Source organism: Bombus vosnesenskii, unplaced genomic scaffold (assembly GCF_011952255.1).
Source record: "Bombus vosnesenskii isolate JDL3184/JDL3185 unplaced genomic scaffold, Bvos_JDL3184-5_v1.1 scf7180000016276, whole genome shotgun sequence".
In the NCBI taxonomy this organism is placed as follows: domain Eukaryota; kingdom Metazoa; phylum Arthropoda; class Insecta; order Hymenoptera; family Apidae; genus Bombus; species Bombus vosnesenskii.
In genome coordinates this window covers 116,376-143,976 of record NW_022884345.1, presented here as the reverse complement: position 1 = coordinate 143,976, position 27,601 = coordinate 116,376, and the positions used below count along the sequence as shown (strand labels likewise).

The window sequence follows — 27,601 nt, the reverse complement described above, 5'->3', positions numbered from 1 at the left end:
TTTTGTATTTTTTTATATTTGGCTTTTCCTATCCGATTGGGTTTCTGTTCCTTTCGCGTATCCTACGATATTCAGCTTTTTATGAGTGAAACTGTTCGAAAGAAGAAGATATCTGAAGAGATACAAACGCGAAGAAATGAATGAATCAACGAATGAATGCATGACAGCCAGAAACAGTTGCAGCTTCAACTTCATAGATCCTATATCGCAGTTTGTTCCAAAACCACATCATTCATAGATCTTGTTATCTTTGATTCAAGAATGAATATTTTAGATTTAATAGATAATAGCTTTGTTAGTATCTCTAGATAAAACAGTGATCATCTGGCGCTGTGATGCAGGATTTTCTTTAATGCAGGTTATAATATTCTCCTTGACAATGAATCTGTTGATTCTAACACGAGATATGAATTTTCAATAATTCATAAATTTTCATAAATTCAATTCGGGAATTCTTTCGAGACTTTATCTATCGACACAAAAACTGTTTATATCAAACAGGCGACATTTATCTCTCGATGATGTGTGTACATCAGGAAATCTGTCCTGGAATTGATAAAGTTACTTCCAAGATTTTTAATAATGCGAATCGAACAGATACATACATAGGTTCCTATACATTGCATCCCAAAAGTTAAAAAGTAATTGCCTTACATTATTATATAGATTTCAACGTTTAAATACCATCCATGCTCATAATACTCATTCTGAAATTTAATTCTAAAACCGTTGAACCGTTCTGCTGAACTTTTCTCACATACGACAAATAATTTCCAAGATATAAAGCGAAATGTAAAAGAAAGTGGTGTTTTCTTTGTGTAATTTATATTTCGCATATAAAGCATCGGAGAAAAATTGTTTCAACGCAGCTTATTTTGTTCTAAATATTATCCCGAATCGTATTATGCAAGAACATTTCCACTGTCAATCTATCTCTGGAAAAGTGTTAATTCGACTGTTTTAAGGGGGTATTCTGATCTAGAAATGTGATAAAAGCGAAAATTTTTTTCATATTTCCAAACTTTAGACATTTAAGAATATGCCCTTAAAAGGATTTTTCAAAATTTCAATTATTTTATGAGTTACAACCATCTTTGTGATGCAGCATCTGCTCCGGTCCGACCGGGACCAATGTGCAATAAACGGTAGACGCTGCCCGAGTACCTACGTCTCAAAACTTTGAACGCATTTTTCTCGAAACTACTTTTTCCGAGTTGGCGTGCACGATATCTCAGGTTCTAATGAACCGATTTATTTTAAATTTGATCTGAATATTCCTTATATACTCCTCTATCGTCCGGACCACGCTCAGCTCAAAATCTTTAATATTACTATTTTTTAAACGTTTGGAATTGTCAAAAAAAAAAAAAAAACGTGCGAAATAAAAAACTTTTTTTCAAACGGCCGTCATTTTGTGAAAAAATGTTGTATTGACTTTTCCAAGATTCAGACGATAGCGGCATCCATATTAATTAGGAATCCGTTCGCATTTTTTGTTTCAAATGACCAGAAGGGTTGATATCATGCACGCCACAACACCCCATTTTTTTGGCAACACCCACTTTGCCAGCTCATAACTTTTTAAATATTGAGTTTTTTTCAGTGAATTTTTACGTAATCTCGAAATATCAATAAACAAATGCTAAAATGAAGAATAGCAAAAATATTTTTTGTTTCGCTTGTACAGAGCTTCAAAAATCGCCCGAAACTCATGCCTCTAAACCAAAATACCCCCTTAATGCTGCCTCTGTTCGTGTGTACAAATTGCCTTAAAAGGGCAAGAAAATGCGTCACTTTCCACATTACGGTTTTAGATTTCAGTCTCAATTTCAAACAGGATCTCATATTAGTAGCTCTTTTCGGAAATCATTAATTTTTACTTTTATATTTTTTCTATTTTCATAATCAACAATAACAGCCACGAGATTAATATATTTCTTAAGTACATAAAAAAAAAGTACGAAGATATAAGCGCAAAAACTTTCAACTTTTTCTTTTTTTATTATCCAATATTAACCAAACATCAATTATGTAGAAGCGAAAACAAACATTTTTTAAAACGAATATTGCTTCTTCCTGAGCAAACTATCGTAAAACGTGTAAATTTACATGTCCACTTCATTTACAAAAAAAAGCATCCCCTTTTGTTCCGAAGACGAGGATAACAGTATTATCCCGTTTATTTTACAGAGAGGGCTAAAGAATATAGCGAATCATTAAAAGTCTGAAACGGTCTTTTGAAGTTGCCTCCGATAGTTCTCCAGAATAATTTCCAACTTTTCATGCAGATCACGTTACACTACATTCTTGGTACCGTATAAATTAATAATTCTCTTTTATTATGCAATGGCATTTCTTTACAGTTATATCGCGCAGTAGTGTTTTATAACAAATTTAATTTATATGTATATGTATACCCAAACCTTAGTACGAACTGTTCAGTTTACATTCTGATTTTGCGATAATATATACATATAAATTAATAACTTGAACGAGTTAACGGTAATGTTTCGACAATTTCACAATTCTGTCTTGAAAATGCTGCGTACCAAAGCATTAAGAGGTACCGTTAATTAGTTGCGCGTTTCCTCTATAAATACACTTGCGCGATCTCTACCCCGGTCTCCTTTCATCTGAACATTTAATTTAATATCCATCTGGGGCACTATACTCATTCTTCCCTTTTTATATGAAATTTTTAACACCTCGCCTTTATTATTATTATTCCCCTTTTACACCATATTCTATGATTACTATAATAACCGAGAGTGTCGTATCTATTTCTAAATCTACGCCTCGCTTTTTTTCCAAGAATAAGACATTTCAACATTCAAACAAACTAACCAGATTCCAAAACCCAAACGATTCAGTTCGATACAAAAGAAGAATTATATCGAAAACAATTAGTGACTTTAGAATAATATCCGGATTGCAAATTTTATATAGTTGAATGCGACGAAGTACAACATTTTATTATGTTCCCTGATGTTAGCCGTTAGTTTCGTTGCCTCATCTAGTTGTTCGTTTCCCTGAATACGAAATATGGGATGGTATCCAGCATACTTTTTGTTAGAATTTAATCTTGGAATTAAGATTAATAATTTGTGGAAGACACAATGTTTGTGTTGAAACAATATAATGTGATATTTATTAAACAATTATTACAAGAATTATAAGTGTGTGTTCTGGAATGTAGACAGTTGGATAGTTATTCTCAGACTGACTGGCTTAGTGACCCGAGGCCCTTGAAGAGGTTTAGAAACCCACTCTCTATGCAGTAATGAGTGTGACCTGTGTGCCTTCCGCCGAATTCTCTAAAGAGCGCACACGTGCTAGCGGCTGCGGTACATCTCAGGAACGCACGCTAATGGGGATAGCGATGGCCAACGAAGGGAAGAATCCGTACGATCAATCACCTCATCTGTATGCGATTAACATCGTTGTATTCCAACACTTTTATATTTTTCCCCTCTATTAGTTACGATATCGCCAATTCGCAAAACTAAGTGCGTCCTTCTTTGGTAAAATGTTCGCAAGGCCGAATTTTTATACCGAGAAAATTTTCGGCAGTATAACGTTATATTGTATAACGTTATAACATAATACATTATATAGTTCGACATTATTTCGTATTACGTTATGTAGGATTATCTTGTAACGTATTACGTTATATAGCATTGTATAACGTTATAACTCATTACGTTATATAGTACAAGATATTAACGTATTACGCTATCTAGTATAATGTTATAACGTATTACGTTATGTAGTATAATGTTATAACGCATTACGTTATATAATATAACGTTGCATTCTATAACGTTACAACGTATTACGTTATATAGTATAACGTTGCATTTTATAATATAATAACGTATTGTATTGTAGATTATAACGTTATAACGAATTACGTTATGTAGTATAACGTCATAGTGTATAACGTTATAACGTATTACGTTATATAGTTCAACATTATTTCGTATTACGTTATGTAGGGTTATGTTATAACGTCTTACGTTATATAGTATGACGTTGTATTGAATAGCGTCATATTGTATTTAAAGGGTTTCTACAGCAGAGACTGGGATCAAATTAACGGCTCTCTCGCTAGACTGAAAACCAACTACCGAGCCAAAACCTGGCTGGAGATTGGATAGGTAACTATGCAGATATCGGGATTTATTGCCATTGGAGTGGTAATAGCCTTAATTTTTTCTAAACGCGGTTTTTTCAAAATCTTTTGTACCTCTCACGTCCCTCTCTTATTAGGGAAGATCTACGACGAAATAATTCGTATGTGGGTCTTCTGCGTTGGAACGCCGATCAAACGAATTACGATTTAATCTCAACGACAGCGATTAGTTGCATTAGTTATTAGTTATAAATTTTGGAGGACTACTTTCGCTTTAAGGAGGGCGTCGTAACGATTATCCACCGTGCATTAACGGACGTTCCATTTCCCTCTACCACTCTACAACTTCATAATGTATAATCAATCGATTCGCAATACAGGTGTTTAATTCTATTCGGACTAAATCGATCGTAGTTCGTTATTCTTTTTATGCTTCTCGTCACCGTGTAACGTCGCATGTTGTAAATGTTTCTAATATCTACCACTTTTATTCCAAGCAACAAAATGTGGGTTTGTGCACTTTTTGTTTCGTACATGTTAACCTGTTAAGCGCAAAGTGTAACTTCAAGAATTCCTTGTGGGCTGCGCTGGTGAAATTAAACAATGACGAGTATGCACGTCGAACGCAGGACAAAAGAAAAACGAGGAAGGATTACATTTTTGTTCGATAAAAAATTAACAATTCATTGAATTTGATAAAAAAGGTATCGTTATTAAACAGTTGAAAATTGCCAAAAAATAAAATTCATAAGCAAGACAAATTTAAGAAATTCAGTTGATTTCAATATATTTTACAAAGCAAGGTACACAAAGTGGCATTTCACATCTTCAGACACATCTTCGAAGTGAATTTGCTTTTGCTGACGCAGCTGATACCAAGTTCTACAAGCTGATATAAAGCACAAAACAACTCGGACAATAGGCGATATACGCATCAAAGAGAATAATCAAATAATCAAACCTTTTTGTATAAAATACGCGATAGATTTACTGCAAGTATAAAGGAAACACTAAATATCATTTATATTACTTTTTATTAAAATGTTGAGTTCCTATCGTAAATGGTAACTTTTTATCTTACACGACGAGTATACACATCAATCGTTCCGAAATAAAGTTTTGCATCGACGTGTCTACACTGATTAAAATCTTTTTCCACGCGAAGCCCAGGGACGACAGTCAGGGACTTGCAACGGTGTCTCTACCACGCGTCACGCAGTTCGGCTCGTGCTCGGAGAAGTGTCTTTCCTGTCCTTCAAGACACGTCCTGCGGCGTTCCGAGATCGTACGATCCCAATCCAGATCGCGGTTTCCCGGGCAGCCCGGGTCCCATCCAGAATTGTTTGCGGCCCTACGCAGTAGGGACCGAGTGACGTCATTACATGTCCTTTCATGTCTCTACCGTACTCTAGCAAGCCGCTTGGCTCACAAGTCTAACCACACCACAAGAGCCAGCGTCTATGTGTTTACAGTTGCTATGCCAACGCCAATCGACGTTACTCCACAGTTTGTCCACTGCTACTCCATAACTCTCTACCATGTCATAACACGTCCTTACGTAGGGACCGTCTGGCAACTCCGACTTTATCCGAGCTATCCGCGATTACGACAGGTCGCAGGCATTGGAAGGAGAGAGACAACCGCCGACTACAGCCAATGGAACATAAATCTATCTCAAAGTTAATCCACGGCGAAGTAAAAAGTGTCAAAAATATTTTTCCGAATAATCTCGAAAACTGAATATGTTATATGTACAAGTAAAATTACCTCAAATCATAACGACGTACTTGAAATGGATCAGGTCCTGATCCATGTAATTACTAAAATTTCGCAAAATCGTTTCGAGTAAGATACGCTAACTAATTTACAACATATGCACAATCGACGATTCATTTCTATCATTAAGAATTCAATTTACAAATTATAAAATGATTCTTCTGGTCCATAAATGAAGTACGCACTATTATACATTCACGTTTTAATCTGCGTTCCATTTTATTACTTTTTGACATGAAGTATTAGCGAAATCGGATATTATGGATTTCGTGAATATGTAATTATATCAGATAACAGAAGCAAAGTCGATGAAGTAGATACTCTCGAAGCGGACGCAAGTATTACGATAGAGAAAATCTCTAATAATTTTGTATGTATATAACTTTTGACTAATTTGTTGACATATGTACGTCTTAAAGACTAAATGGATAATACACCTTTCTGTTCTTATAATTATGCATTCGTCCGTAATTTATTTAATCATATGTAAATGGAAGTTATTTAAAAAATTAGAACAAACATTTATCAACTTGTACGTTAGTAAATTCATAAATATATGTGTAAACCAGATGAGACATTTAATTACATATACATGTTATAAATATTCCGTGTTGTATATCACATGCGCCTGAAATCAAATGCATAGAACAGAACAGAACTTGACCGTAACACGACGCCCGGTTTTGTATTCATGCTTCTGGACATTGCATTGTAATCGATTATAATTATTTTCAACGAATTAGCTTGATGCACACCGATGACTGCCCGCATATTGCTCTTCATTTCAACATCGTACCTTAATAATTATTCTAACATATTCAAAAATGATAAATGCATGCATCTAAAGTATTCAATATTAAATGACTTTAAAAGTGTAAAATATGAAATGAAATAAATTTATATTCGTTTGAATAATGAATGATACGAATAATGTTTGGGCAAAATAACGAGAAAAAAGAGAATAGTGGTGAAGGATTCACACGTGGAAATTGGAAATTTTAATTTATAAATCTGAGATGATTCGGTGTAGGACGTGTAGGGTGCCAAAGAAATACTCGGCGGCGTTCAACACTATATTTATTAACAATTCTCGCTTTCGATTCTTTACGTACAACTCTCGATTTCAATTGACGATTCTCATTTCTCGGTTACAACTCAACTGTTTTCTTGATCCGTCTTGGAATACAACGATATTAATCTCATACAGATGAGGTGATTGATCGAACGGATTCTTCCCTTCGTTGCCCAGCGATATCCCCACTAACGTGCGTTCGTTAGATGTACCGCGGCGGCTGACGAGTGTATGCTCTTCCGAGAATTTGGCGGAAGAACCGTAAAGATATGGATGGAACATTGGGCACGTCGGTGTCGCGCCTTGGCGGCGTAGCGCTTTGTATCGCGAAGCCGCTGGAAGGTTCCGTGGCATGTGCCGCCACACAGCATCTACACATGTCACACTCATTACTGCATAGAGAGTGGGTTTCTAAACCTCTTCAAGGGCCTCGGGTCACTAAATCAGTCAGTCTGAGAATAACTAACCAACTGTTAACATTCCACAGCACTCACTTATATTTTCTGTAATTTTTGTTTAATAAATATCACATAATATTATTTCAACATAAAGATTGTGTCTTCCACAGATTACTAATCTTAATTTCGAGATTAAATTCTAACAATCCGATTCGTTCCTTTTTGTTGTGCCTCAATATCCCCACTATGCACGCGTTCGTTATGTGTCCGCGACCGTTACCACGTACGCGTTCTTCCAAATATTCGGTGGAAGGACCGTAGGGATATCGATGGCTCATTAGGCCTGTCGGCACTTACGTTTCGGTGATATATTATACTTGTACCGACGAAACCGTTGGAAAGTTTTGTTGTCTAGTGCCGCTACGTATGGTGTACTTGGGCACATTACGAATTCACGTAATGGAATACTTGGGCACATTACGAATTCATACGTTAAATACTTGCTTCCCTGAATTTCCTGAAATTTCAAATATTTTAATAAGTTATATCTACACTGTTTCGCCAATTAATCCGTTTAACGTATTCAATATATGTAAAATATCGGAAACTTCTTAGCGCTGTAGATATCGCTGCTGGGTACGGCCGCTTCTCTTCTATTTTTGTATCGTGGAAGAAAAAGCGGACTCCGGTCGCCGGGATTCGAACTCGGGTCCCGAACGTTCGCAACCTAAGCGTTAACCACTGCGCCACTGTCACGTAATTTTTGGGGTTGGTTGTTGAAAATAAAAATAGATGAGTCGTAACACAACTATTAACTTTATTTTAATTAAACTGTATTATGAATTCAGTAATCACAATGTAACACACACTGAATTAACATAAATCACAATTCACTCGAACCACGTTATGTAAGACTTAGTTACAACGATACGTTAAGTACGCGACTGTTATAAGGGTAGAGACCGGTATAGATATGTTGACTATTCTAAGGATATAGAATAAGTGAGTCTTTCTGGCGATACCATGTCTGAGGAAGGCTAGAGGTGGGTGTGTCTAAGGACACGGGACTATCGGATTTGTTGATGACAATTTTGGTTAAGGAAGTGAGGGCAGTAGACACCGTCTCCGATTGGATAATAAGACGATTGGTGGAACAGGAAGGGTTTTAGCCGCCCTCGCGAGATAGTTGCTAACGGAACATACCAGATGTGAAGAAAACCAACTTTCTAAGCTAACACGTAGTAGACAATAAACGTAAAGGGAAATCTAAGACAGGAAATACTCGCTTGGTCCGAAGGACCTTAACTATGAAAATGCCAAGACCCTTGGTGGGTACTTAAGACTATTGAGGGTGCGCACCAAGAATTTGCAGACATCTGGGTGCCATCCTGTCCGCGGTGTGTGGTCTGGTCTCTGATGTGAATTGACGTTACACTACCGTCGTCCAACACTAGCTGGTGTCGAGTGGTGGTATTTACTATCGAGTGCCACCACAGGCCCTTCCCTCCACGATACTACATATATATTATTTAATTCGTTTAGCGATTAAATCTAGAATTTAGATACTCAATCCAGCTTTTCTTATACAAAGATATATTTTAAATGTTTTAAATAAATATTTGAATTTTAACAAATTAGATAAATGTTTTATTTTTTATATATGTTATATAAAAAATGAAACTCCTTCGATGTTTAACATTCTTAATTTAATGTAAGGACAGTAAAATGCTTCTTATAATTATTTAATGATGTAACGACATTACATACGTAACGATTTTTAATATTGTGTAGCTAAGTTGTTATAAACGTAACTTTAAGAAAAATGAAGAAGAAAGCTGTAAACGGAAGCCTTGATTTAAATTAATTCACATTTTACACAGTGAACATTATAAACGATATAAAAAGCCATCTCGCCTTGGCTGAGAAGCAACGTGGCTCTTTACGTAGCTCGTTGTACAGTTTTATGCCGACGTTTCTCAACTTTGTGTTCCTCTGTCTAGCCTGGGTACTAAACGTAAAGCGATCCAGACCGGTACAACCGACCCTGGTATGTGTAGCGCACATGCTGCACGTGTTACATGCGCCCGCATAAGCAAGCGCAGTGAGTTGGCTGGTTCATTCGGACCGTCTACAAGTAAGATAAAATCTCCCAGAAGCCACATTAGCTCGTTCCGCTCTCGTACAAGTACGTTGCCAATAAACGTTTACAACAACGAAATTCGTGGATACGCTAACCCTTGGTAACTATCGACTTAAGCTTCATCGGGTATTCGTTAGGGGGGTATTGTTACATCCCCGAATTACAATTAAACCGCCAGTAGCATCTAGTCATTTGACGTCTAACTTTATACGATGACATTTTAAATTCCAGGCAGATGCTAACATTACCGTTAAGTACCTTCTTATTACATTTAAGATCCCGCTTATACAAATAGCGAGAGCTTCTATAATTGTAGAAATGTATTCTTTATTCTTCTTTATTTGTTTCTTCTCATTACATTGTAGAAACATATAGATACATGTCCTGTATTTTTTATAGAAATACTCTGATATCGTTAACGATTTTTTACCGTTAACACGATTTGTGCCACAGTTGCGATGTTTAGACTCTGTTCACGATTTGGACTGGAGACATAGAAAAGTCGCTTCTTTCTTTACCATACACAGCTGTCTTACGAATCAGACATTTCGAAGGTCTCCGCCGACGTTATATACTGGCGTCGATTGTCCGGACTCGAAGGAAACTTCGATGATTTCAGGAATCATTTCATCTCCGCTGGAGAAGGGATGGGAGAGAGTCGTGAAATCTTTGATAGGTTGTTTGGTTTTTAAAGAAGCAGGCCGATAGTTGACGCAACTTGGAGTAAAATTCAGATATAATCCGTTTGGTAAACTTTGTTACAGTTTAAAGTTGAACGAGTCTCGCTCGGTAGACTCAATTATCACAATGTTCTCAATAACGTCGGACATTAAGCGATCCTTCAGGTAGGATGGCACGTGTAGTGCGCTATACAAGGTCAGAACAAATTGTTACAGAAAGCGTAGAGCCGAGCTGCCTTCTGGCCCCAACAAATATCACATACAGGCGCGTTTGTGTTCTCCTCTCCTCTCCACTCCTCCTGTTATACACCTAGTTGATTTTGAGCAAGTGATTTACTAGCGAGAGTAGTGAGTGTTCCGACTGATGAACTGTCAATGTCACGAAGGAGTGTTCCTCCGAGCGAGAAGTTTTCCAATACTGAGACGATACGAACGAATACTATACTGGCTCAAACGAGTCATGTCGCACAGTTGCTTGGACTCTTTGTTCACGGTTGAAAAGCTCGAGCAAGACTCGACTGATCGATTCGATCGCACAAAATGATACTCTTTGCTCCTGCGGCCGTGAGATGCGTATTCTTGTGTGTGTCCGAGCGTAGACCCAAACGAGACTGTTTTCACCGATTGCTGAGAAATGCTTACGAAGCTCTTGGCGAGACTGTCTTGCTAGAGTGGGATGAGCGTCCAACAAGGTTCAAGCACAAGTTCCAAAAAGTACGCGTGCTTATTGGCTTTCAGGGCAAGTTCCAAAGGTACGCGTACCTATTGGCTTTCAGCGCACGCAAGAAAAATCCAATCAGCATGCTCGTTAGCATTACTCACGCACTTCCGTGCGCCTCAAGAGCGTCCTTGGCGAAAAGGGGCTAAGCGATGTGCGGGCAAACACGAGGCTTCCAATCAATTAGGTAAGGGTCGCGGAAATTGCTGTGCTCACGCTCAGCGACTGAGAACAGCATCAATGCTGAAAAGCATCTTTACAAATACTGAAGGAAATCGTCCTGAATGCTAATTTTGCAGCTCAAAAATAGCTTCTTGTCTGCTTCTTGTCATAAACTTACCAACGAAAATCTTCACATCTCCTGTTCCTGAAGGCGGAACAAATACTTTATTGCATATGTGTGAATATCAAATATATGTGTTTAGGATTCTGTACTCTCTTCTTAAATTGCGAACAAATCTTCAAAGTCTGTCGAATTATCGATATGTCAGATATTTATGTATATATATGAGAATTGTGTAGAACGTGGTGAAATATTCAAAGGAAAGAAGTTAGTCCAAATATGATGGTATTGTGGTGCCACGTGTTATCGTACATGGTCAAGTTTGTTTGCGCCTTTAATGTCAGAATTGTTCTACAGGTGGTTGAGACCGGCGTATGTTTAGTTGACCTACGCTATTTCTTCTTTTTCCTCTACACCTTGTTTCTGGAGAATTTGTGTCTTTCTCCCAAGATACGCGGACGATGGAGAGCTTTTTATTGCACTTTTTACTGCACTGCTCTTTCGATTGATCGCTCAGTGCCAAGTTGGGTCAAACAGAGCCCCGCATTTACATGATTAGGGCTCACTTAATCCTCATTTTATGTTTGCTTGTGTGTGCCACAGTTCTTTCTTGTCTTTCTTAAAATTTCAAAATGATTGATATTTTGAAAATAGGAGGTTATATTTTTTTCTGTATTCTTCTAAAAGATAAAAAGATGGATTCAACGGTGCTAATATAATTATTTTAATAGTGTTAGTAATTCCCCAACTATCCAATCTGAGAATATTTAAATCTGAAAGTTATTAAAATTGCATATTAATTCGTGTACTTGTATTCGGATGTTAAAACTTCTTCTTAAAATATTCTCCATTGTAGTGTGTTGAACGAAATAATATTCTTATTGTTGGACCTGTTATATTATTCTCAACAAAATATGAGAAGAAACAAATACATACCATGGTTCTACAGGGTGTCCCGCATAACTTGGGCATCCGACTAGGTGCTCATACCACATACAAGAACAAGTCGAATATGTGAAATAAAGCTTTTTAGCTTAAGGTCCCGTTTTGAAAAAAATACAGTTAGAACATGTTCGGTTGGCAATTGGCTTAATACACGCGTATGATAAATTTTCAATTTTATTTTTCTCTCAAACAAAGCGTTGTGTGAAAAAATTGTATTCCATATTTTTTGTTATCTACTACTTAATTAAAAATTGATTGTAATAATAATTTATTGACGAATTATTTGAAATATGTTATCATGGTGTATATCCTGTGAAATTGACAAAACATACCTTTATGATTTTGTGAATCGATACGAGTAACAATAAATTTAAATTTGACGAATCAAAAAATTAAATATTTTAATTCTTATTTTATTATTCTAAAACAAAGTAGTCTACAAATATTTTTAACACTTCTACCCTTACGTGTCACACGTTATTAAAGTATACCATTGATACTGATACGTATATACGTTCGTTAAAAATATAAATTGGTACAAATCATTAGAAATACAATTTTCCAACTTGGTATCTTTCTTCGAAGATGGAGAATTCCAAATATTTTATTCCCATTTGTATTACTACGTAATTATAATTATATACTAATATATAATACGCGAGATATTGAACAGAAATAATAGAATCTTTCATTTGCAGTCACACAGCCATGTTATCTTTGTCTGACCAAATATGTATTAATTATGTATTAATCATGTGCAGAAATTACTGACGTCAAACTAATATTTCTATGCTGTTGTGATTCATTAGGTAATCAATTGCTTAGTCGAATCAGTTTGTCAAAGCCAACCATTGGAATAATAATTAGTTTTGTTGATTAAGAGCAAATTTAATTCGTATATTTACTCATTTTTGCACCAGGTTACTATTTCTATTCACAATATAAAACTGTTATTCTATCGCATTGTTATTGCTACAATGTGGTTTCGTCATTTCGTTCTGTTCATATTCATTTGAATAGCGAGAATTTTCAGAGATAAATACAGACGTATAAACAATAACACAGATTACAACAATAAAAATTGAATATCATGGGATTTATGGAAACGAAAAAAATGTTTTTCGCATGCGAAATTATATTATTGTATATATGGTAGCTCTTATGTTATCATAAATATGACTGTTCTAGAAATATGAACTCTCTCTTTATTTCTGTCACGACATATGTACAGTGTTTATTTGTGTATTAACTATTCCGATAAATAACAAGATTTATTACATGATTTTACAAAATTTGTTAAAATTGATTAAGAAGTTACTTTCAAGAAGTAATATTTACATAATTGTAAATTGAACCCTATGTTTAGCAAAATTAGGCATTCTTAAGTATTTGTTATTGTAAATTACTATTATGCTTCGCCAAGTGTGATTGGCGATTTCTGGAACAGCGTCCATCGATGTCTTCAATGAAAGAACATAAGTTTAATAACCTAACTTATCGACGAAATAAATCCCTGGCCCCCGGGTAGCGTGTTAGGAAGCTTCCGTGGTAATTCTTTTGAAAGCAATTAAGTGATCTGTTCGCGAATTATTGTATTGTATTATATATTATGTGGCATCATGATATCATAAGGAATACAAGTCACTATGATTTCTTCGTACTATTTCACAGATGGAGTGTGCAAATTTGACTTTACAATGAACAAAGTCAAACGTGACAATGACAAAATTGTATGTGGCAAAACTGGATACCTCAATGTTACACAGTGTGTTAAGAAAGTGTGTGTTGTCATCTTGTGGCTTTGGGAGGTGATTCTACACCTTCGAATTTGCGAAGATCTGTTGAAAAAGAGTATCACAAAATTGACCTCGAGCATTCTATTGCACATGTGGCGGATCGGTATCAACAGGACGCTAACAGCTCGCGGCATCAACGCGGCGCAACACCTCCCGGGCGATCCGCGGGTACCAACCGTTAACACCAGAGGGCTACGACGACGACGAGGCTGTCTATCTCGCTAGCGGTCGAATATACGGGCGCACGATATAAATACCGCACTTAGCGAGACTCCCACTAGGTCTAAGGCAGGGACTACCGGGCATAGCCTTACCGACAAGTCCACTGGTAGTCCTGGGACGAAACGCAAACTCCTCTTTTCATCTAGCTCGAACCACACCTCCGCCACACACGTATTACGTGTTTGTGCGCGTATTTATCCATCGATGTATTGCAAAGAACAGTTTGTCGAGTAGGGGTTTCACACGAAGCAGGAAAAAATAATACGCGAAAAACGTGTACGTTGGAAGATTCGCGTGTGCGAAATTATGTCGCTTGATGAATATTCGATGGTTGGCCGCTAAGAAAATTATAACGCAATCCTTGGAAATATCTTGTTTACGGATGAGAGCGATTCTTCCGGTAGCAATATTCTCGATCGTCAGACTGCCAAGATTTAGGCGTGTGAAAGTTCTCACATTATGATACAGAGATTCAAGCAAGCTCGAGCAAGTTTGATTTATTCCACAGCTCGCTTTAACGTGCAGATAAAATCAAATTGAAAATGGAATAGATATCATATGTTCGCGGGCAGCCAGAAAACAGCACTGACGTTATTTCGTATCGCATCTGACTTTAAAAATGAACATAAAATGAAAATAAACGGTTTTTCATACAAAAATGCATACTTGTCACGATGCATCGTGAGTAGCAGAGTAACGCATATGTTCGTGTATTACAGCATGAACGTATCAATGAATAACGATGTATATCTCAAAGCATGAACTGCTGCCTATAAGAAGAAATGCATCGGTTAACTGTCTGGAAAGTAATTGTAGCGATTCTGCTCGATTTATTAAGTAATTCTTTTGTAATATGGTTTTCACAAATTCTGTGTATGCAATTAATGCGTTACCATTTCATGAATTTAGCAATAACAGTAGTCAATTATATATGTCGGAGATGAAAGAACACCGGAGCCTTTGGAATTTTGGATAATCCCACAACATTGTAACCTAGAGTCTACTATGGCTGTAATTGAACAATTGTAGTTATTCAATCCGATTGTAATTGTTCGAGAGTTGTGATAATGAGCTTGGGCTCGAGGCGACAGTCAGTCGCCGAACGTAGCCGCGGTCACGGGATGAACGCTTTGTCTAACAAAGGTATGGAGTAATTCTATAGCTCTCCTTAAAAGAAATATTCATGGCGACACGCGACAGTAAACATTCCAACGGTTTCGGTCCCGTGGCTCGCCACACGCAGACCCTATTCCTCGAGTAAGATGATTGTCAGATGTCGATGCGTATCCGCAGTACATGTTCGGCTAGCTCGAGGGCCCGTTATAAATCTTAAGATTTAGTTAACTAAAGTCCTTCAAACAGACAAACAGTCTTTGTCCCAACTACGGGAAGATAGGGGAGACATATTTTTCAACGAGCGGCGTCTCCCACTAGCAACTTTCCCTCGAGGGCGGCTAGCATCTTTTTCTAACCATCGATATGGAGATTGACCAATTAGCAGCAACGCCAATTTCCCTTACTTTCTGAACGAAGGCTTTTCTCGACGAATCCGATGATCTCGTGTCTTTAGACACACCCCATTATAGTTTTCCTCTGTGGCATCATCGGGACGGGAAAGACATTCTCGTCCGCGATCTCATTGATGAAAGGAGTAACCCTTTACGACCAGTGAATATTACGCGTCCGACTTAGATTTTGTGAGTACGTTCATCTATCATCCCGTCGACCGCGGATTCGTTATTGAACCTAGGATCATTGTCATTAGTTTCTCGAGTACCTAACTACCACGGTTACTTGTCCGGTTCTATAATAATCGTATTTGCACTAGTCAATGTCTTCTCTATTGCATAACGACAACGTGTAACCCAAACGAAGATTCGTTTCACGCCCCTAACCCTAATTCTAATGTAAACCCGACATATAAAATTACAAGAAATGAGACTTTGAACGTGTAAAGTAGCGCGACAACTTTATACAGAATAATTCCACTCGTTACGTACGCATCTTCCATGAAGTGGCAATGCAATGCTTAGTCTAATGTAGCTGTCGGATAGGGTTGACCATGATCCATCCCAACATACTGTACTAGGTCATAAGATCATAGCAAGCCTCGCTACCTAAAAGTATGCAATTTTAGGATATGTATGTAAGAAACTGAACGTCCAATCTTCTTGGGTAGTTTTAATTGAATGTCGGAACGTAACACTGTCAGTCAGTGAAATCGGGTTAAATTCCCTTTTGGAGCAATTATGCTTTATAGCCTGACAGTTGCAGGACTGTGTTCGAGTCGCATTCGAGCGTAGTATCCAATCAATGTATTCGTCACCTCGAACGTACCTAAACGAATTTGCTCGCTCGAGTCTTATTAAATTTAATCGTTTGACAGATCGAGTCCCTCATTTATAATTTAATTAAGATTGTTCCAAGCTACTTTCTATAAGTATATCTTTATCATATTAAAATATACTTTATAATACTTTATATACCTTAAATATAAGTAGTTTGAGAAGGTTTACTCGTGCCTAGCATTCCGTTGCAAAAGACACTTTACGATTATTCCGTAATTGCCTTCGTCATTCGAGCTGTAGTATTTGACAGCGACTTGCAAGGTCGACACGTTTCCTAAAATGTCGCGTCGGTTCGTCCAGCCTTTTTCTTCGATAGCTCTCGATACAGTCGGTTCGTTCACGAAAGTTTACTCGTTACTTTACTAACCACCCGTCAGTTATGCCCTTCTTTGAATCCCGTTTGTTCAATGCTAACTAAAATTCCATCCGATAACTCAAGTCCACGCTTGTGCTTTTAACCGATGTTTCGATTCTCGTAGCTGTAACATAAAAAGTAGGTGTGGAAACCGTAAAATTTGACCTCCAGCGTGATTTTCTAAGTCAACATTTTTTTATTCAACATATCCCTCTCATCACAAGGAACAAAAGTCTCACAGGAACCACGGGTCGCAAACGATCCCTTCTCCAAGAAAAGTACTAACATTTTAATAATTTTCAAATTGAGTTTGTTCACAGTGCGTTTACATTCTGCACTCAGATGCAGGAAAATGGCACTTACTATTGCACGCAGGTACCTTGAATTCACTATTATATATCCCGTATCTTTCTTTCTTTCTTTCTAAACAGCCCCAAACTCGAGTCTCTACGAACTTCTCACTAAGATCACGTATCAATTTTGAAGGATAAAACCCGCATTTGATCGGACGTTGTAACTGTTTAACGAACGTAATCTGTTCGATCGAATTGTAGATAATTTCTTCTCTCAAAGCAAAATATTCAACGCCATCAAATTTCACGAGCAACGAGGCCGCGCGTTAGGAGCAGGTCTGTATCCTATCCAAACTTTTGCAGCGACGCCTCTGCCGTCGCATAATTTCATGTAATTCGATTAGGAGACGCGAGCGCAAAAATCGCAAATACGTTGTACCTTTTATCGATGTAGGCAAAAACATAGGAGCAATAATACAATTTCCAACGACACCTGCCCATACGTTTATGGTGGATCGTCCTGAGTTAAATCTTTCGTCCATCGCATCTGGATTTCTGTAAGTTCAAATCCTGGCATTTTGTCGATGGAGAATGCTACAACTTGAGAAACTGCTTTCATTCATAAATAACACATGCTCGAAAAAGTGTGAGTCGCGCTGCGAGTTACGTAGCGTTTAATGGTGAAAACTTTGTCGAGTAATACAGTCATTTGGTTGGAGTGCTTGAACGCGGCGAATTTTGTAAAGTCGTAAGCTTTTCTCTCGAGTTATTTGTCACACCGTCATGTGATTCATTCTCACTCGACCAGTTTATGCAAGCTCAGTAATGGATAAGCACGAGTAAGAGCGATAATTAATCTGTTCTTCTCCTTTCCGCCTGTTAATGCAGGGTAGATCTGCATTCAGATGTCGTAGTATTAATTCTTGATCACCAAGCGGTTAACATAATCTTCTGCACGCAGAGATTTGCGAATATTCCTGTAATCTGTATTTCTCGTTGTTTCATAAATAGTATGCTACCTTCTCATTAAATGCGAACGTAATTGTAAACTGTAAAACTGCGAATGAAGCTAGTGCGAGAATTATTAACACTCTGACTTCTTTTCGGGACCAGGGACCATTCGCTACCGGTGGTTCTTTCGAGAATTTTGTTCCTCGTGACAAGTAGAATATGTTGCAATAAAAAATTTGAGCTTGAAAATCATGTTCGTGGTTAACTTTACACGCTTCTTTTACAAATCTCCTATATCGTCGTACACAGTGTTCAAAAATTATATATCATGACTACCGTATCTGAATTTTAAAATTGATCTTGATCTTGTATTTTGTTGTCAAATTTTTTGCCGGCATTGTATTCTACTCGTAACAAGAACCAAACTTATCAAAGGAACTACGGCTCGCAATTCCACCATTCTTTTAGAAAGTAATGTCAAGGTTTCATTGGCTCTTACACTGACATTATTTATAATTATAGTAATCCACAATATGCTTACATATCGCGGTCAAATAGAAAGTAAATAACGTGACATTAACATTATTAGTGGCAGTAAATTAGCAACTAACAGCAACTAACTTCATGGTTTCGAGTCGCACAGTGCAAATAGACGTCACAGGGTCGGAAAACTTCAGTTTAATGTCTGCTGCGAAAAAGTAGGCTCCAAAATCTACGAAACGTTGAACTATTACGAAAAGCTAAGAAAAGTTGAACAACGAAAGTCATCGAAGAGAATGCGAGTTTGATCGGACCTTTTTGTATTCGGTAAAATCCAATTAATATGCATCTTCCCCGAGCCATCCGAATTTGGGGATTGCTGAACTCTCGGTCGAGTCAAGCACGATTCGATCGTCGTAAGAATTGCTTTAGTCTTTGCGCGGAATAGTCAGAATCGCTCGAGCTACATACGTCAGGAGCTCGTTAATGTGTAGCTGTCACGAAAGCTCATCAACCACAGCTACACGACTACAGCTATCTTTATCGGATCCAGTTCAAGGTCGGACAGGGTCCCTCTGGGTCGACCCATACAGATATACCATGGAGTTGGAAAACAAGAAGTGTTTCGATCTACGAGATAGACAAAGATAAACAGAGTGCCTCTGTATCGGTTTAAGACATGCATAGTATCAGATACTATGTATATCATGTCTATGTATATCTATACACTCTTCCTGCGTTCCATGTTGTTTTTTCAAGACTCAATTTTCGAATGATTCCTTCTTTGTTTTCGGTATAAGAGTGTCCAGATCTGTTTATACGACTGCGGACTCGCGTAAGCAGGGATTAGCCACGGTATTAACCGTAGCCTTTACTCCGTAGTTTGCTTCCGTGAGATTAACACAGCCAAAGGAACTGGCGCAAGCGAGACACAGCCGCAAAAATATGGACTGTACTTCGGCAATCCCTCCAATCCCTACGGGAATCTCGATGAATTATGGGAAAGAGTTGAAGAACAAAGGTATGCGATCCCTCAAGAGGTATGCACAAATTTGATTAAAAGTATGTCAAAACGAACTGCAGCCGTTTTAAGTACAAACAAGATACGTACGAAATATTGGTATTTATATTAATACTGTCAACGAAAAGAAATCCTCACATGTAACCTTCACGCTCCGAAAACAAACCTGCCCCCAGGTCACCATCAACAATGCAACAGTTCGTAGCAGGGACACAGTCCGATACCTGGGCATGACCCTGAACAGGAGACTAACGTGGAAGACACACATCTCAGATAAAACGAAGCAACTAAAGGACAAACTAAAAAAACTCTATTGGCTCACGGGCCGACGCTCCAAACTAAACATACAGAATAAAATTACCCTCTACAAGACCGTAATAAAACCTGTCTGGACCCACGGAATCCAACTATGGGGAACAGCAAGTAACTCCAACATTGAAATACTCCAACGCTTTCAATCGAAAACGCTAAGATCCCTAATTGACGCACCTTGGTATGTAACCAATGAAACAATACACCGCGATCTCAAGATACCCACCGTCAAAGAGGAAATAGTAAAATATAGCGACAGATATAGCAAAAGAATCAACAAACACCGAAACCCCCTAATCACTGGACTACTCGATACGACCCGAACCAAAATTATCATTTTCTACAAAAAGCATTACATTGGTCAATTTTTCTCCTTACTATATGTGTATATGTTATATATATATATATATATATATATATATATATATATATATATATATATGTTATATATATGTATATATATATATATATATATATATATATATATATACAAGTACATATAAACATATATAAGTGTGTATATATGTTCCGACCACTCGCGGAGAGACGCGATCGCGAGGAAGCACGCCAACAGGAGTCGTAAATTCCTGTTACGATTAAATAATCGACGCCACGAATCCCCTATTTCGATTAGGATAATAGAGGTGGTTAATTGAATATTACACTGATGTAACAAGGTGTGAATGACAGTTTATTCCAACAATTTTTCGAAGAAGATGGTTACGCTGGTGCGTATGTATAAGATAAGTGAGTGACTGATCTTCGGGTGTAAACCCGGTCGAAGGATGTTGATTGTTTGAAAGATGGAAAATCAGTGATGTTCGGTGATCCTCCGTGGCGGAGGAAAGCTAGGGATGAGTGTGCCTAGCGCACGGGACCATCGGATTTGTTGGTGACGATTTTGGCCAAGAGAGTCAGGGAAATAGGCTTCGTTGTTAATTGGTTATTTGCTATGGTGGTGGGTGAGGAAGGATGCTAACCGCCCTCGAGATAAAGTCGCTAGTGGGAGGCCTCATACGCGAGAAAAGGCAACTTTCCCGTGTCAACCCACAGTGGACAATAAACTTTAGGAAACAATGCAGTGAGAGAATATCTGTTCGGTCTGAAGGACTTTGATTAGGAAATTCCTGGGATTTATGGAGGGTACTTGAGACTATTGAGGGTACGCAGTAAGGATCCGAAGACATCTGGCTGCTATCTTGCCCGCGGTGTGTGGCCTGGTTTAGGTAGAGTGTTGCCTGACGCAACAATACACGTGCACACATTTTTTACTATTCGCATTACACACTTCTGGTCGTTTGCATTTATTCCCAAACATGCACCCTAATGATTCCATTATTGATCACTCGCCACAGATATAACGTCATGACGATAAAAATATATAATCTCATTTAAGAAAACATTCGTGATTTTGTAATGCCGGAAAATATAATTTCGAGATAAATTTTCTGCTTGTCATCATAGTTTTCTAATTAAATAATGTTTTCTTCTGACATTTTCCGAATAACAATAAGTGAAATATTTGAGGTATTCAAGGTGCTAGGTGGATCACCGCGTATACGATTGAATATTCACTAAAATTATACTTGCTCCTTCTCGATGGAGATATTAATATCGTTTCACCGTGAGAATAATTAGCTTTTGATGCTTCTTTAATGGGACAGAAATCTGTTGATCGCAAGAACTTTAATTACGATAGTTACGTTAGGATGGTAGTATCATTGGTTTGAACAGTTTAATCAAAAATTAATTTTAGTTCTCGGGCAACTTGATATTAAGAGAAGTCTAATGTTTGAATTTCATTGAAAATTAAACATCGAATTCGAGATGTCGGTACCAAGAGCTAATCAGCTAAGTATTTAATCGTGGCAAGCATATTTAAAAATGTTGGCACTTTTAGAGAAATTGATTGGTCCTTGTTCCCTATCGAAACTTCACGCGTTAACGTACATCCAAGCACAAATCATCGATGTATGAGTATAGATAATAAGTTTAACAGCTGATTCGCAGCCAATTTGTGAAGGATAAAACGTTGCTACAGCAAAATATTGCATCACATTAACCTTCTCGTTACGAGTAAAGATAAAAGCAGATCTTGATATTGGTGTGCCCACCTTCGCCACCTATCCGTTGTTAAACCGGCGTATATTAGTGTGCTCGTTACGTACGTTTTAAGCGGCTTTATTAAAATTACGATTGTGTATTACTAACAAGTTAACATTTTTTACGTCATTATTGTTCTATCTTAACATAGCAGTCGTAGGACTTTCACTTATTCCGTAACAGCATAGTCGAAATCTGCATTAATGCTTTTAAGAAAAAATAATCATCAGCTGCGACGAGAACGAAGGATGTTATAAAATGACTATTTTTGGCATCGCTTGGAGTTGAAAAATTCACACAATACTTATTAGCGTGTCTTCCAAAAAACAAAAAGTATCATTACCACCTTCCCGAAAAACGATAGGAAATTCGCTAAAAATGAATCCAAATATGTGAATACCATCATTTGGTACCAAATTCGGTTCCAAAATCGAGTGACTAGAAAATGGGCGATTTTTTCGGTCGTTCTTTGTTTCGTCATTACGAGATCGCATGTATTTTGCTTAAGTGCATATTTCTTACAGAAATACATAGATTCTGAATGTGTATATATTTAGTAGATAATTCATTAAGCGAGGATAAGCGAGAAAGATTAAGTAATCTGTTATTTTACAGTAAAACTCCATTTATCCGACACGGCCGTGTTGCATAACTGGATCAGTCGGATAATAGGAGTCTACTAGTTCTCCCATCCTTCCTTGTTTATCATTCCCATAATCGGAGTTAATTTTCATATGACTGGACTTAACTAAGCTAAAATTTGTAAATACTAAGATGAAATCCTTACAGCCTTAATTCGGATAATAAGAGCTCAGGAACGTATCTGATAAATGTCATCAATTTGAATAAATAAAGTTATACTCTGGTACAATTATCTATTCTCCTACTTCCCATGCCGCTTCAATTACTTCATCTTTGTTTTGTACCCTGTTCTCCTGGTTAGCGAATTGTCTTACAGTTCGGTATTATATTTGAAGATTATATGAGATTTGAATAATTCAGTTACACGAGCCATTCGATAGTGTTAATAGTGAAACACTCACGATTGAGAATTTAAATATCGAGAAGATGCCCAAGTCAGAAGATTGCAAACGTGTAACGGTGTCTAACTGAATTACTGCACTGGCAAATAATTGTATTACTGCGCAGGGAGAAGACGCTTATTGCAAAATGTGTGACAAGCAGATTGCACGCGATAGAAAATCGCAAATGAAACAACATCGAGATACGGGTGTGCGCAGGAAAAATGTTACACAGCCTGATAAACGTACTGTTATTACTTTAAACAACGATCGAAAATATGAGGCGAGTTCGTCGAGAAGAAAAAATAATTTTGCCTTGGAAACGTCTCAATAGTAAAGCGTTCGGAAAAACATGGGTCACAATTATATCTGAATGTTCGTGGATGAGATGAAACCGGTGGGTCTATCGCAAATTCGATTGTAGGGGAGCTTTGTAAAAATGAGAAAATGCAGTCTCGTTTGTTGGCCTGAATACAATTATCCGAAACGAATTCATTTTCCAATTTCCGAAGAAAAGATGTTGCTGCCTGGTACGGATACCGCAAAACATGTGTTAAAAGTTGAAATATGTTGGTAGAATAGCAGAGGAGGCCCGACTACAATCACCGGCAGCGCATAAGTCGATATTAAGCACGAAAAAGGTTTTTTAAAACTTCCTTTACGCGCAAAAAGCTATAATCGATAATTGAAAAAAAAACCATTGCAACGTACTACAGTTTAAATTGCAACACAAATTTCGTTGCATATATTTTGCATACATGTTGCATGTATTTTGCATATTTCGATATATTACATCCGTATAAAGGTCCGCTGTCTACCGATGAGTTCGTTTGTATCAATCATGGACGACTGAATAGACATAATATGCATTATTGGCATACTGAAAATCAGAAATGGCTTCGTCAAGGCGTACATCAGCGTTCACAAAGCGTAAATATACGATATGGTACCTTTGGTGATCGTATTATTCGACCATTTTTTATCGATGCCACTTCGAATGATGAACAATGTGTAAGTTTTTTGAGCTATCAGCGAGTCGATCTATTAGAGAACATTTCCACACCATGAAGATATCGAACGTAGTTTCAACATGACGGATATTCGGCTCCAAATGTATCAGTAGATCGTCAAACCCGATAATTCCTGCAACGTCGGATCGGTCGTAGCGCAGATATTCAACAGCCTGTTCCGACTTTACCAGATCTTACGCGTTTCTTTCTTTGGAAACGCTGGAAATACGAAGGAACGTATTAAAACTGCACGTGCTAATACCAATGAGAAAGTTACAAGAAAAGTCAAAAAATCGTTTAATTCGAGCACATGCTAAAGTAAATTTTCCTCCGTTAATCTTTTCATCGTAGTTATTTCAGTATTTCCATCAATTGTCCTACTTGTGTGAATTTTTCGTACTCAAGATCACGTGAAAGTCACTTTAGGTCGTTCAAGGTTGGAAAATACGTAGATGCATGTAAAAAATCTGGCACGAGACAAACTTTTGCATATAACATTTGCTTCTTTCTGTCAGATATTGTTTTCCACTGATATTTAAGATGCTCAAATTTTTGTAATAATAAAATTCAGAATTGTAGCACCATTTTGGATTAATTCAAGCTACTAGGTACGCACACGCTTGAATCAGAGAAACTTAAGGTCCGAGTTATATCAATTGCTAGAATTAAAAGTGCAATAAATTCTTAGTGTACACAGATTATTTATGTCATGAATTCTATGAAACAGTTCCACGTATTTTCTAATAATAGAATTCTTTAAACTCTATTAACGAGCAGATGATTTATTAATTCTGCATTTTTTAACATTGTTTGTATTTATTGACAAAAATATATGGCTCTAACTATTATTATCTGTTACTTTGAAGCTTTGGTCGTACCTATTACAACAGTTCTGGTAATTAATGATATTGTGGTTAAATGGAAAAGCTTTTATTCTAACATAAAGAAAGGTATCGTACAAAGTAAGAAAGGTATTGCACTGCAAGCATAAAAGTATTGAATTTATCAAACGCACTGCATAAAAGGTAAAAAAAACGGAATAAATGTACTACTTCTCCTTTTCTATGTATGTCTTTCCTTGTCCAACTGGATCGACCAATCGTATGAAAAATACAAAGTGCCGTTTAAAACATTCAATAGTCGCCTTAATAAGCATTTCAAAAAATATAAGGTATTGAAAAGTCGTAAGGTACTGGTTCGACGAACCTCCTTAAATATTTTACGATAAATTTCACTTGAAACATTTTTGAATAAAATCAACAGATAACGGGTTATTTCAGGTGATAGCTTATACTGACTCGATCTGTATTTCTACCGATAATCTTAAAGGATAATATTTAAATATATTAATGTAATATCGTGGAAATTTAGGCTGCGCTTAGCGCTTGTAGATGTCGCTGCTGAGTACGTACGGCTGCTTCGTACGTACGGCTTGCTGAAATGTTCGCAACCTAAGGCGCTAACCACTGCGCTACCGTCGTCCGACACTAGTTAGTGTCGAGTGGTGGTATTTCCTATCGAGTGCCACCACAGGCCCTTCTTTCCACGATGCTACATTAATTTAAAAATATTGTTACGTTGCTATTGTTTAATGCGCGTGTAGACGCGAAAGGCAAAAACCGTTTGCGGCACAGGAAATTGTATTTCCAAACTACTAAGGATCGCTATTTGAATTTATCAAAATATCGGGCGTCGTTAATCTAAATTCAGAGAAATTCTACTCTGGGATTTTTATGTAACCGACATCTATGGACCGGCACGGGTATTACCGCGGATTTCGTCAATGGTGCAACCTTCCCCTATAAATCCCCGAACCATCCACTCGTATCAGAATGAATCTAGACTATATTCAAACGAAGTTCAATGGAAGAGAGCAGCTGAATATATCAGCACATACCGCGCGCAGATACGCACACATGTAACTATGTGCTCCAAGTGTGAGCTAGAACATCAAGCATTTCGCTGGAAATGAATTTAACAAACTCAATGAAAATTAAGTGGTCGCCTAAAAAGATAAACGAGCGGGAACTTTTGCAGACATTAAACAGTAAAACGACCAATCTGCAGGTACAACATTTAAACTGCAATATGTCATAAACGAACATCACAGAAAGTCTACGTAATTTCGTCTATTGCATAACTGATTACAAACTTTGTTATCGCACAGACGTATACTTTTTGATTTATTACAAATTATTTCTTCGTAGGATAGAATATGTAACACAGTGCTTTTTTTTTATTAACGTGGAGGAAATCCGCACGGACACCAGGTCGCTTCTGGGGAAAAGCGTCGTGGTAGTGCCGGACTCCAACCGACAAAAACCTCCACGATGACTGTCCCGGCTGCGATCGAAAGGGGTCCGGGAACCGGTGTGAGCGATACACCGCCCCCCCCCCCGCGTGCTAATACCGCCGCTTGATGGAGCGGTGTGTGGCTATTGTCACACCGCGCCTCGGTTCCCCTACCGGGTTGCTTTGCGGCCCCGGGGCGCTGAGCTATTGCCAGCGCCTAAATTTGCACCCTACCGGGGGGCGCGGCGGCCCCACCTAGCGCGCCTCACTGAAGCGCGTCCATGGTCTCTGCCGCGCCCTCGCCGGTCAATCCTCTCAGGGTGAGAGTTCCGCACCCTCACCCTCTCCGCGGCCTCTTTTCGAAGCATAACTTGTTCACAGAAGGAGGTCACGGCCCTCCTCCTTCTCTCGCTTACCAACAATGCCTCGAGGATCGTCGGCGGTGAGAGGTCCCATCCGATTTCCGCGATGTATTCCAGCGTGTGCTGCGCCGAATCCACGCTCGCATCGCAGTGGTGGCAACGCTCGGTCGCCTCCTTCCCGATTCGGTGCAGATACTCACCGAAGCAGCCGTGTCCGGTGAGCACCTGCGAGTCACCCTGTACGTCAGAGGAAGTCCGCCGCCGTCCAACCAAACGTCCCAGTTTGGAAGGACGGTCCCAAGGACCCTTATCCCCGGCGCACCCGCTCTCGTGTCGAGGCTGGTGCGCCATCTGTCGAGCAAAGCCCGCTGAGCCCGAACCCTGACGTCGGCGCCCGCCGGGCCCACCCCGCCCGACACACCCCGAGTATGGTGGTAAATCTTACGACACCTCAGGGCCTGCAATTCAGACGGGGGAAATCCGGCGAGCACCGCCACTGCCGCCGCCGAAATGGTGCGGAAGCCCCTCACTACCCTGATGGCCACAGCCCTGTGCAGCCTCCTGATCACTAGGAGCTTGCGACGGATGGTCATCAGGTCCTCTGCCCAGATCGGAGCTCCGTAGAGGAGCTTCGATCGCACCACGTCGGCGTACAGCCGGCGCACTCCGACGTCGAGCCCGCCCGGCCGAGGCAGCAAACGTCCTAAGGCGTTCGCCGTCGCCTCCGCAGGCGGCGCCAGGTGCTCGAAGTGATCGCTGAAGGTCCAGTGGCTGTCGAGGGTTAGGCCCAGATACTTCATGCTGGTTCCGACCCCGATCTCAGCCCCCTCCAACCTCAGGTGATAACCCGCTGGAGACGTCCCGTGATCGGCCCTGCGGTAAAAACACAT

At 38.6% G+C, this 27,601-nt stretch overlaps 1 protein-coding gene across 1 annotated transcript; it reads right to left on the bottom strand.

The window, feature by feature from the left end:
- Positions 1–200: 200 nt before the first annotated feature.
- Positions 201–27,601, bottom strand: LOC117242734. Its single transcript, XM_033509638.1, has 2 exons — positions 26,912–27,601; positions 201–248 (listed from the first exon to the last, which is right to left on the bottom strand). Exons 1-2 carry the CDS (start codon positions 27,599–27,601, stop codon positions 201–203), a joined length of 738 nt encoding a protein of 245 aa, XP_033365529.1.

Coding starts and splice junctions, on each gene's coding strand:
- LOC117242734 (XM_033509638.1), bottom strand. CDS start 27,601: ATGTGTTTTTACCGCAGGGCCGATCACGGGACGTCTCCAGCGGGTTAT. Junction 249..26,911: donor CACCGGACACGGCTGCTTCG/GTGAGTATCTGC, acceptor CTTGAATCAAAG/ATAACAAGATCTATGAATGA.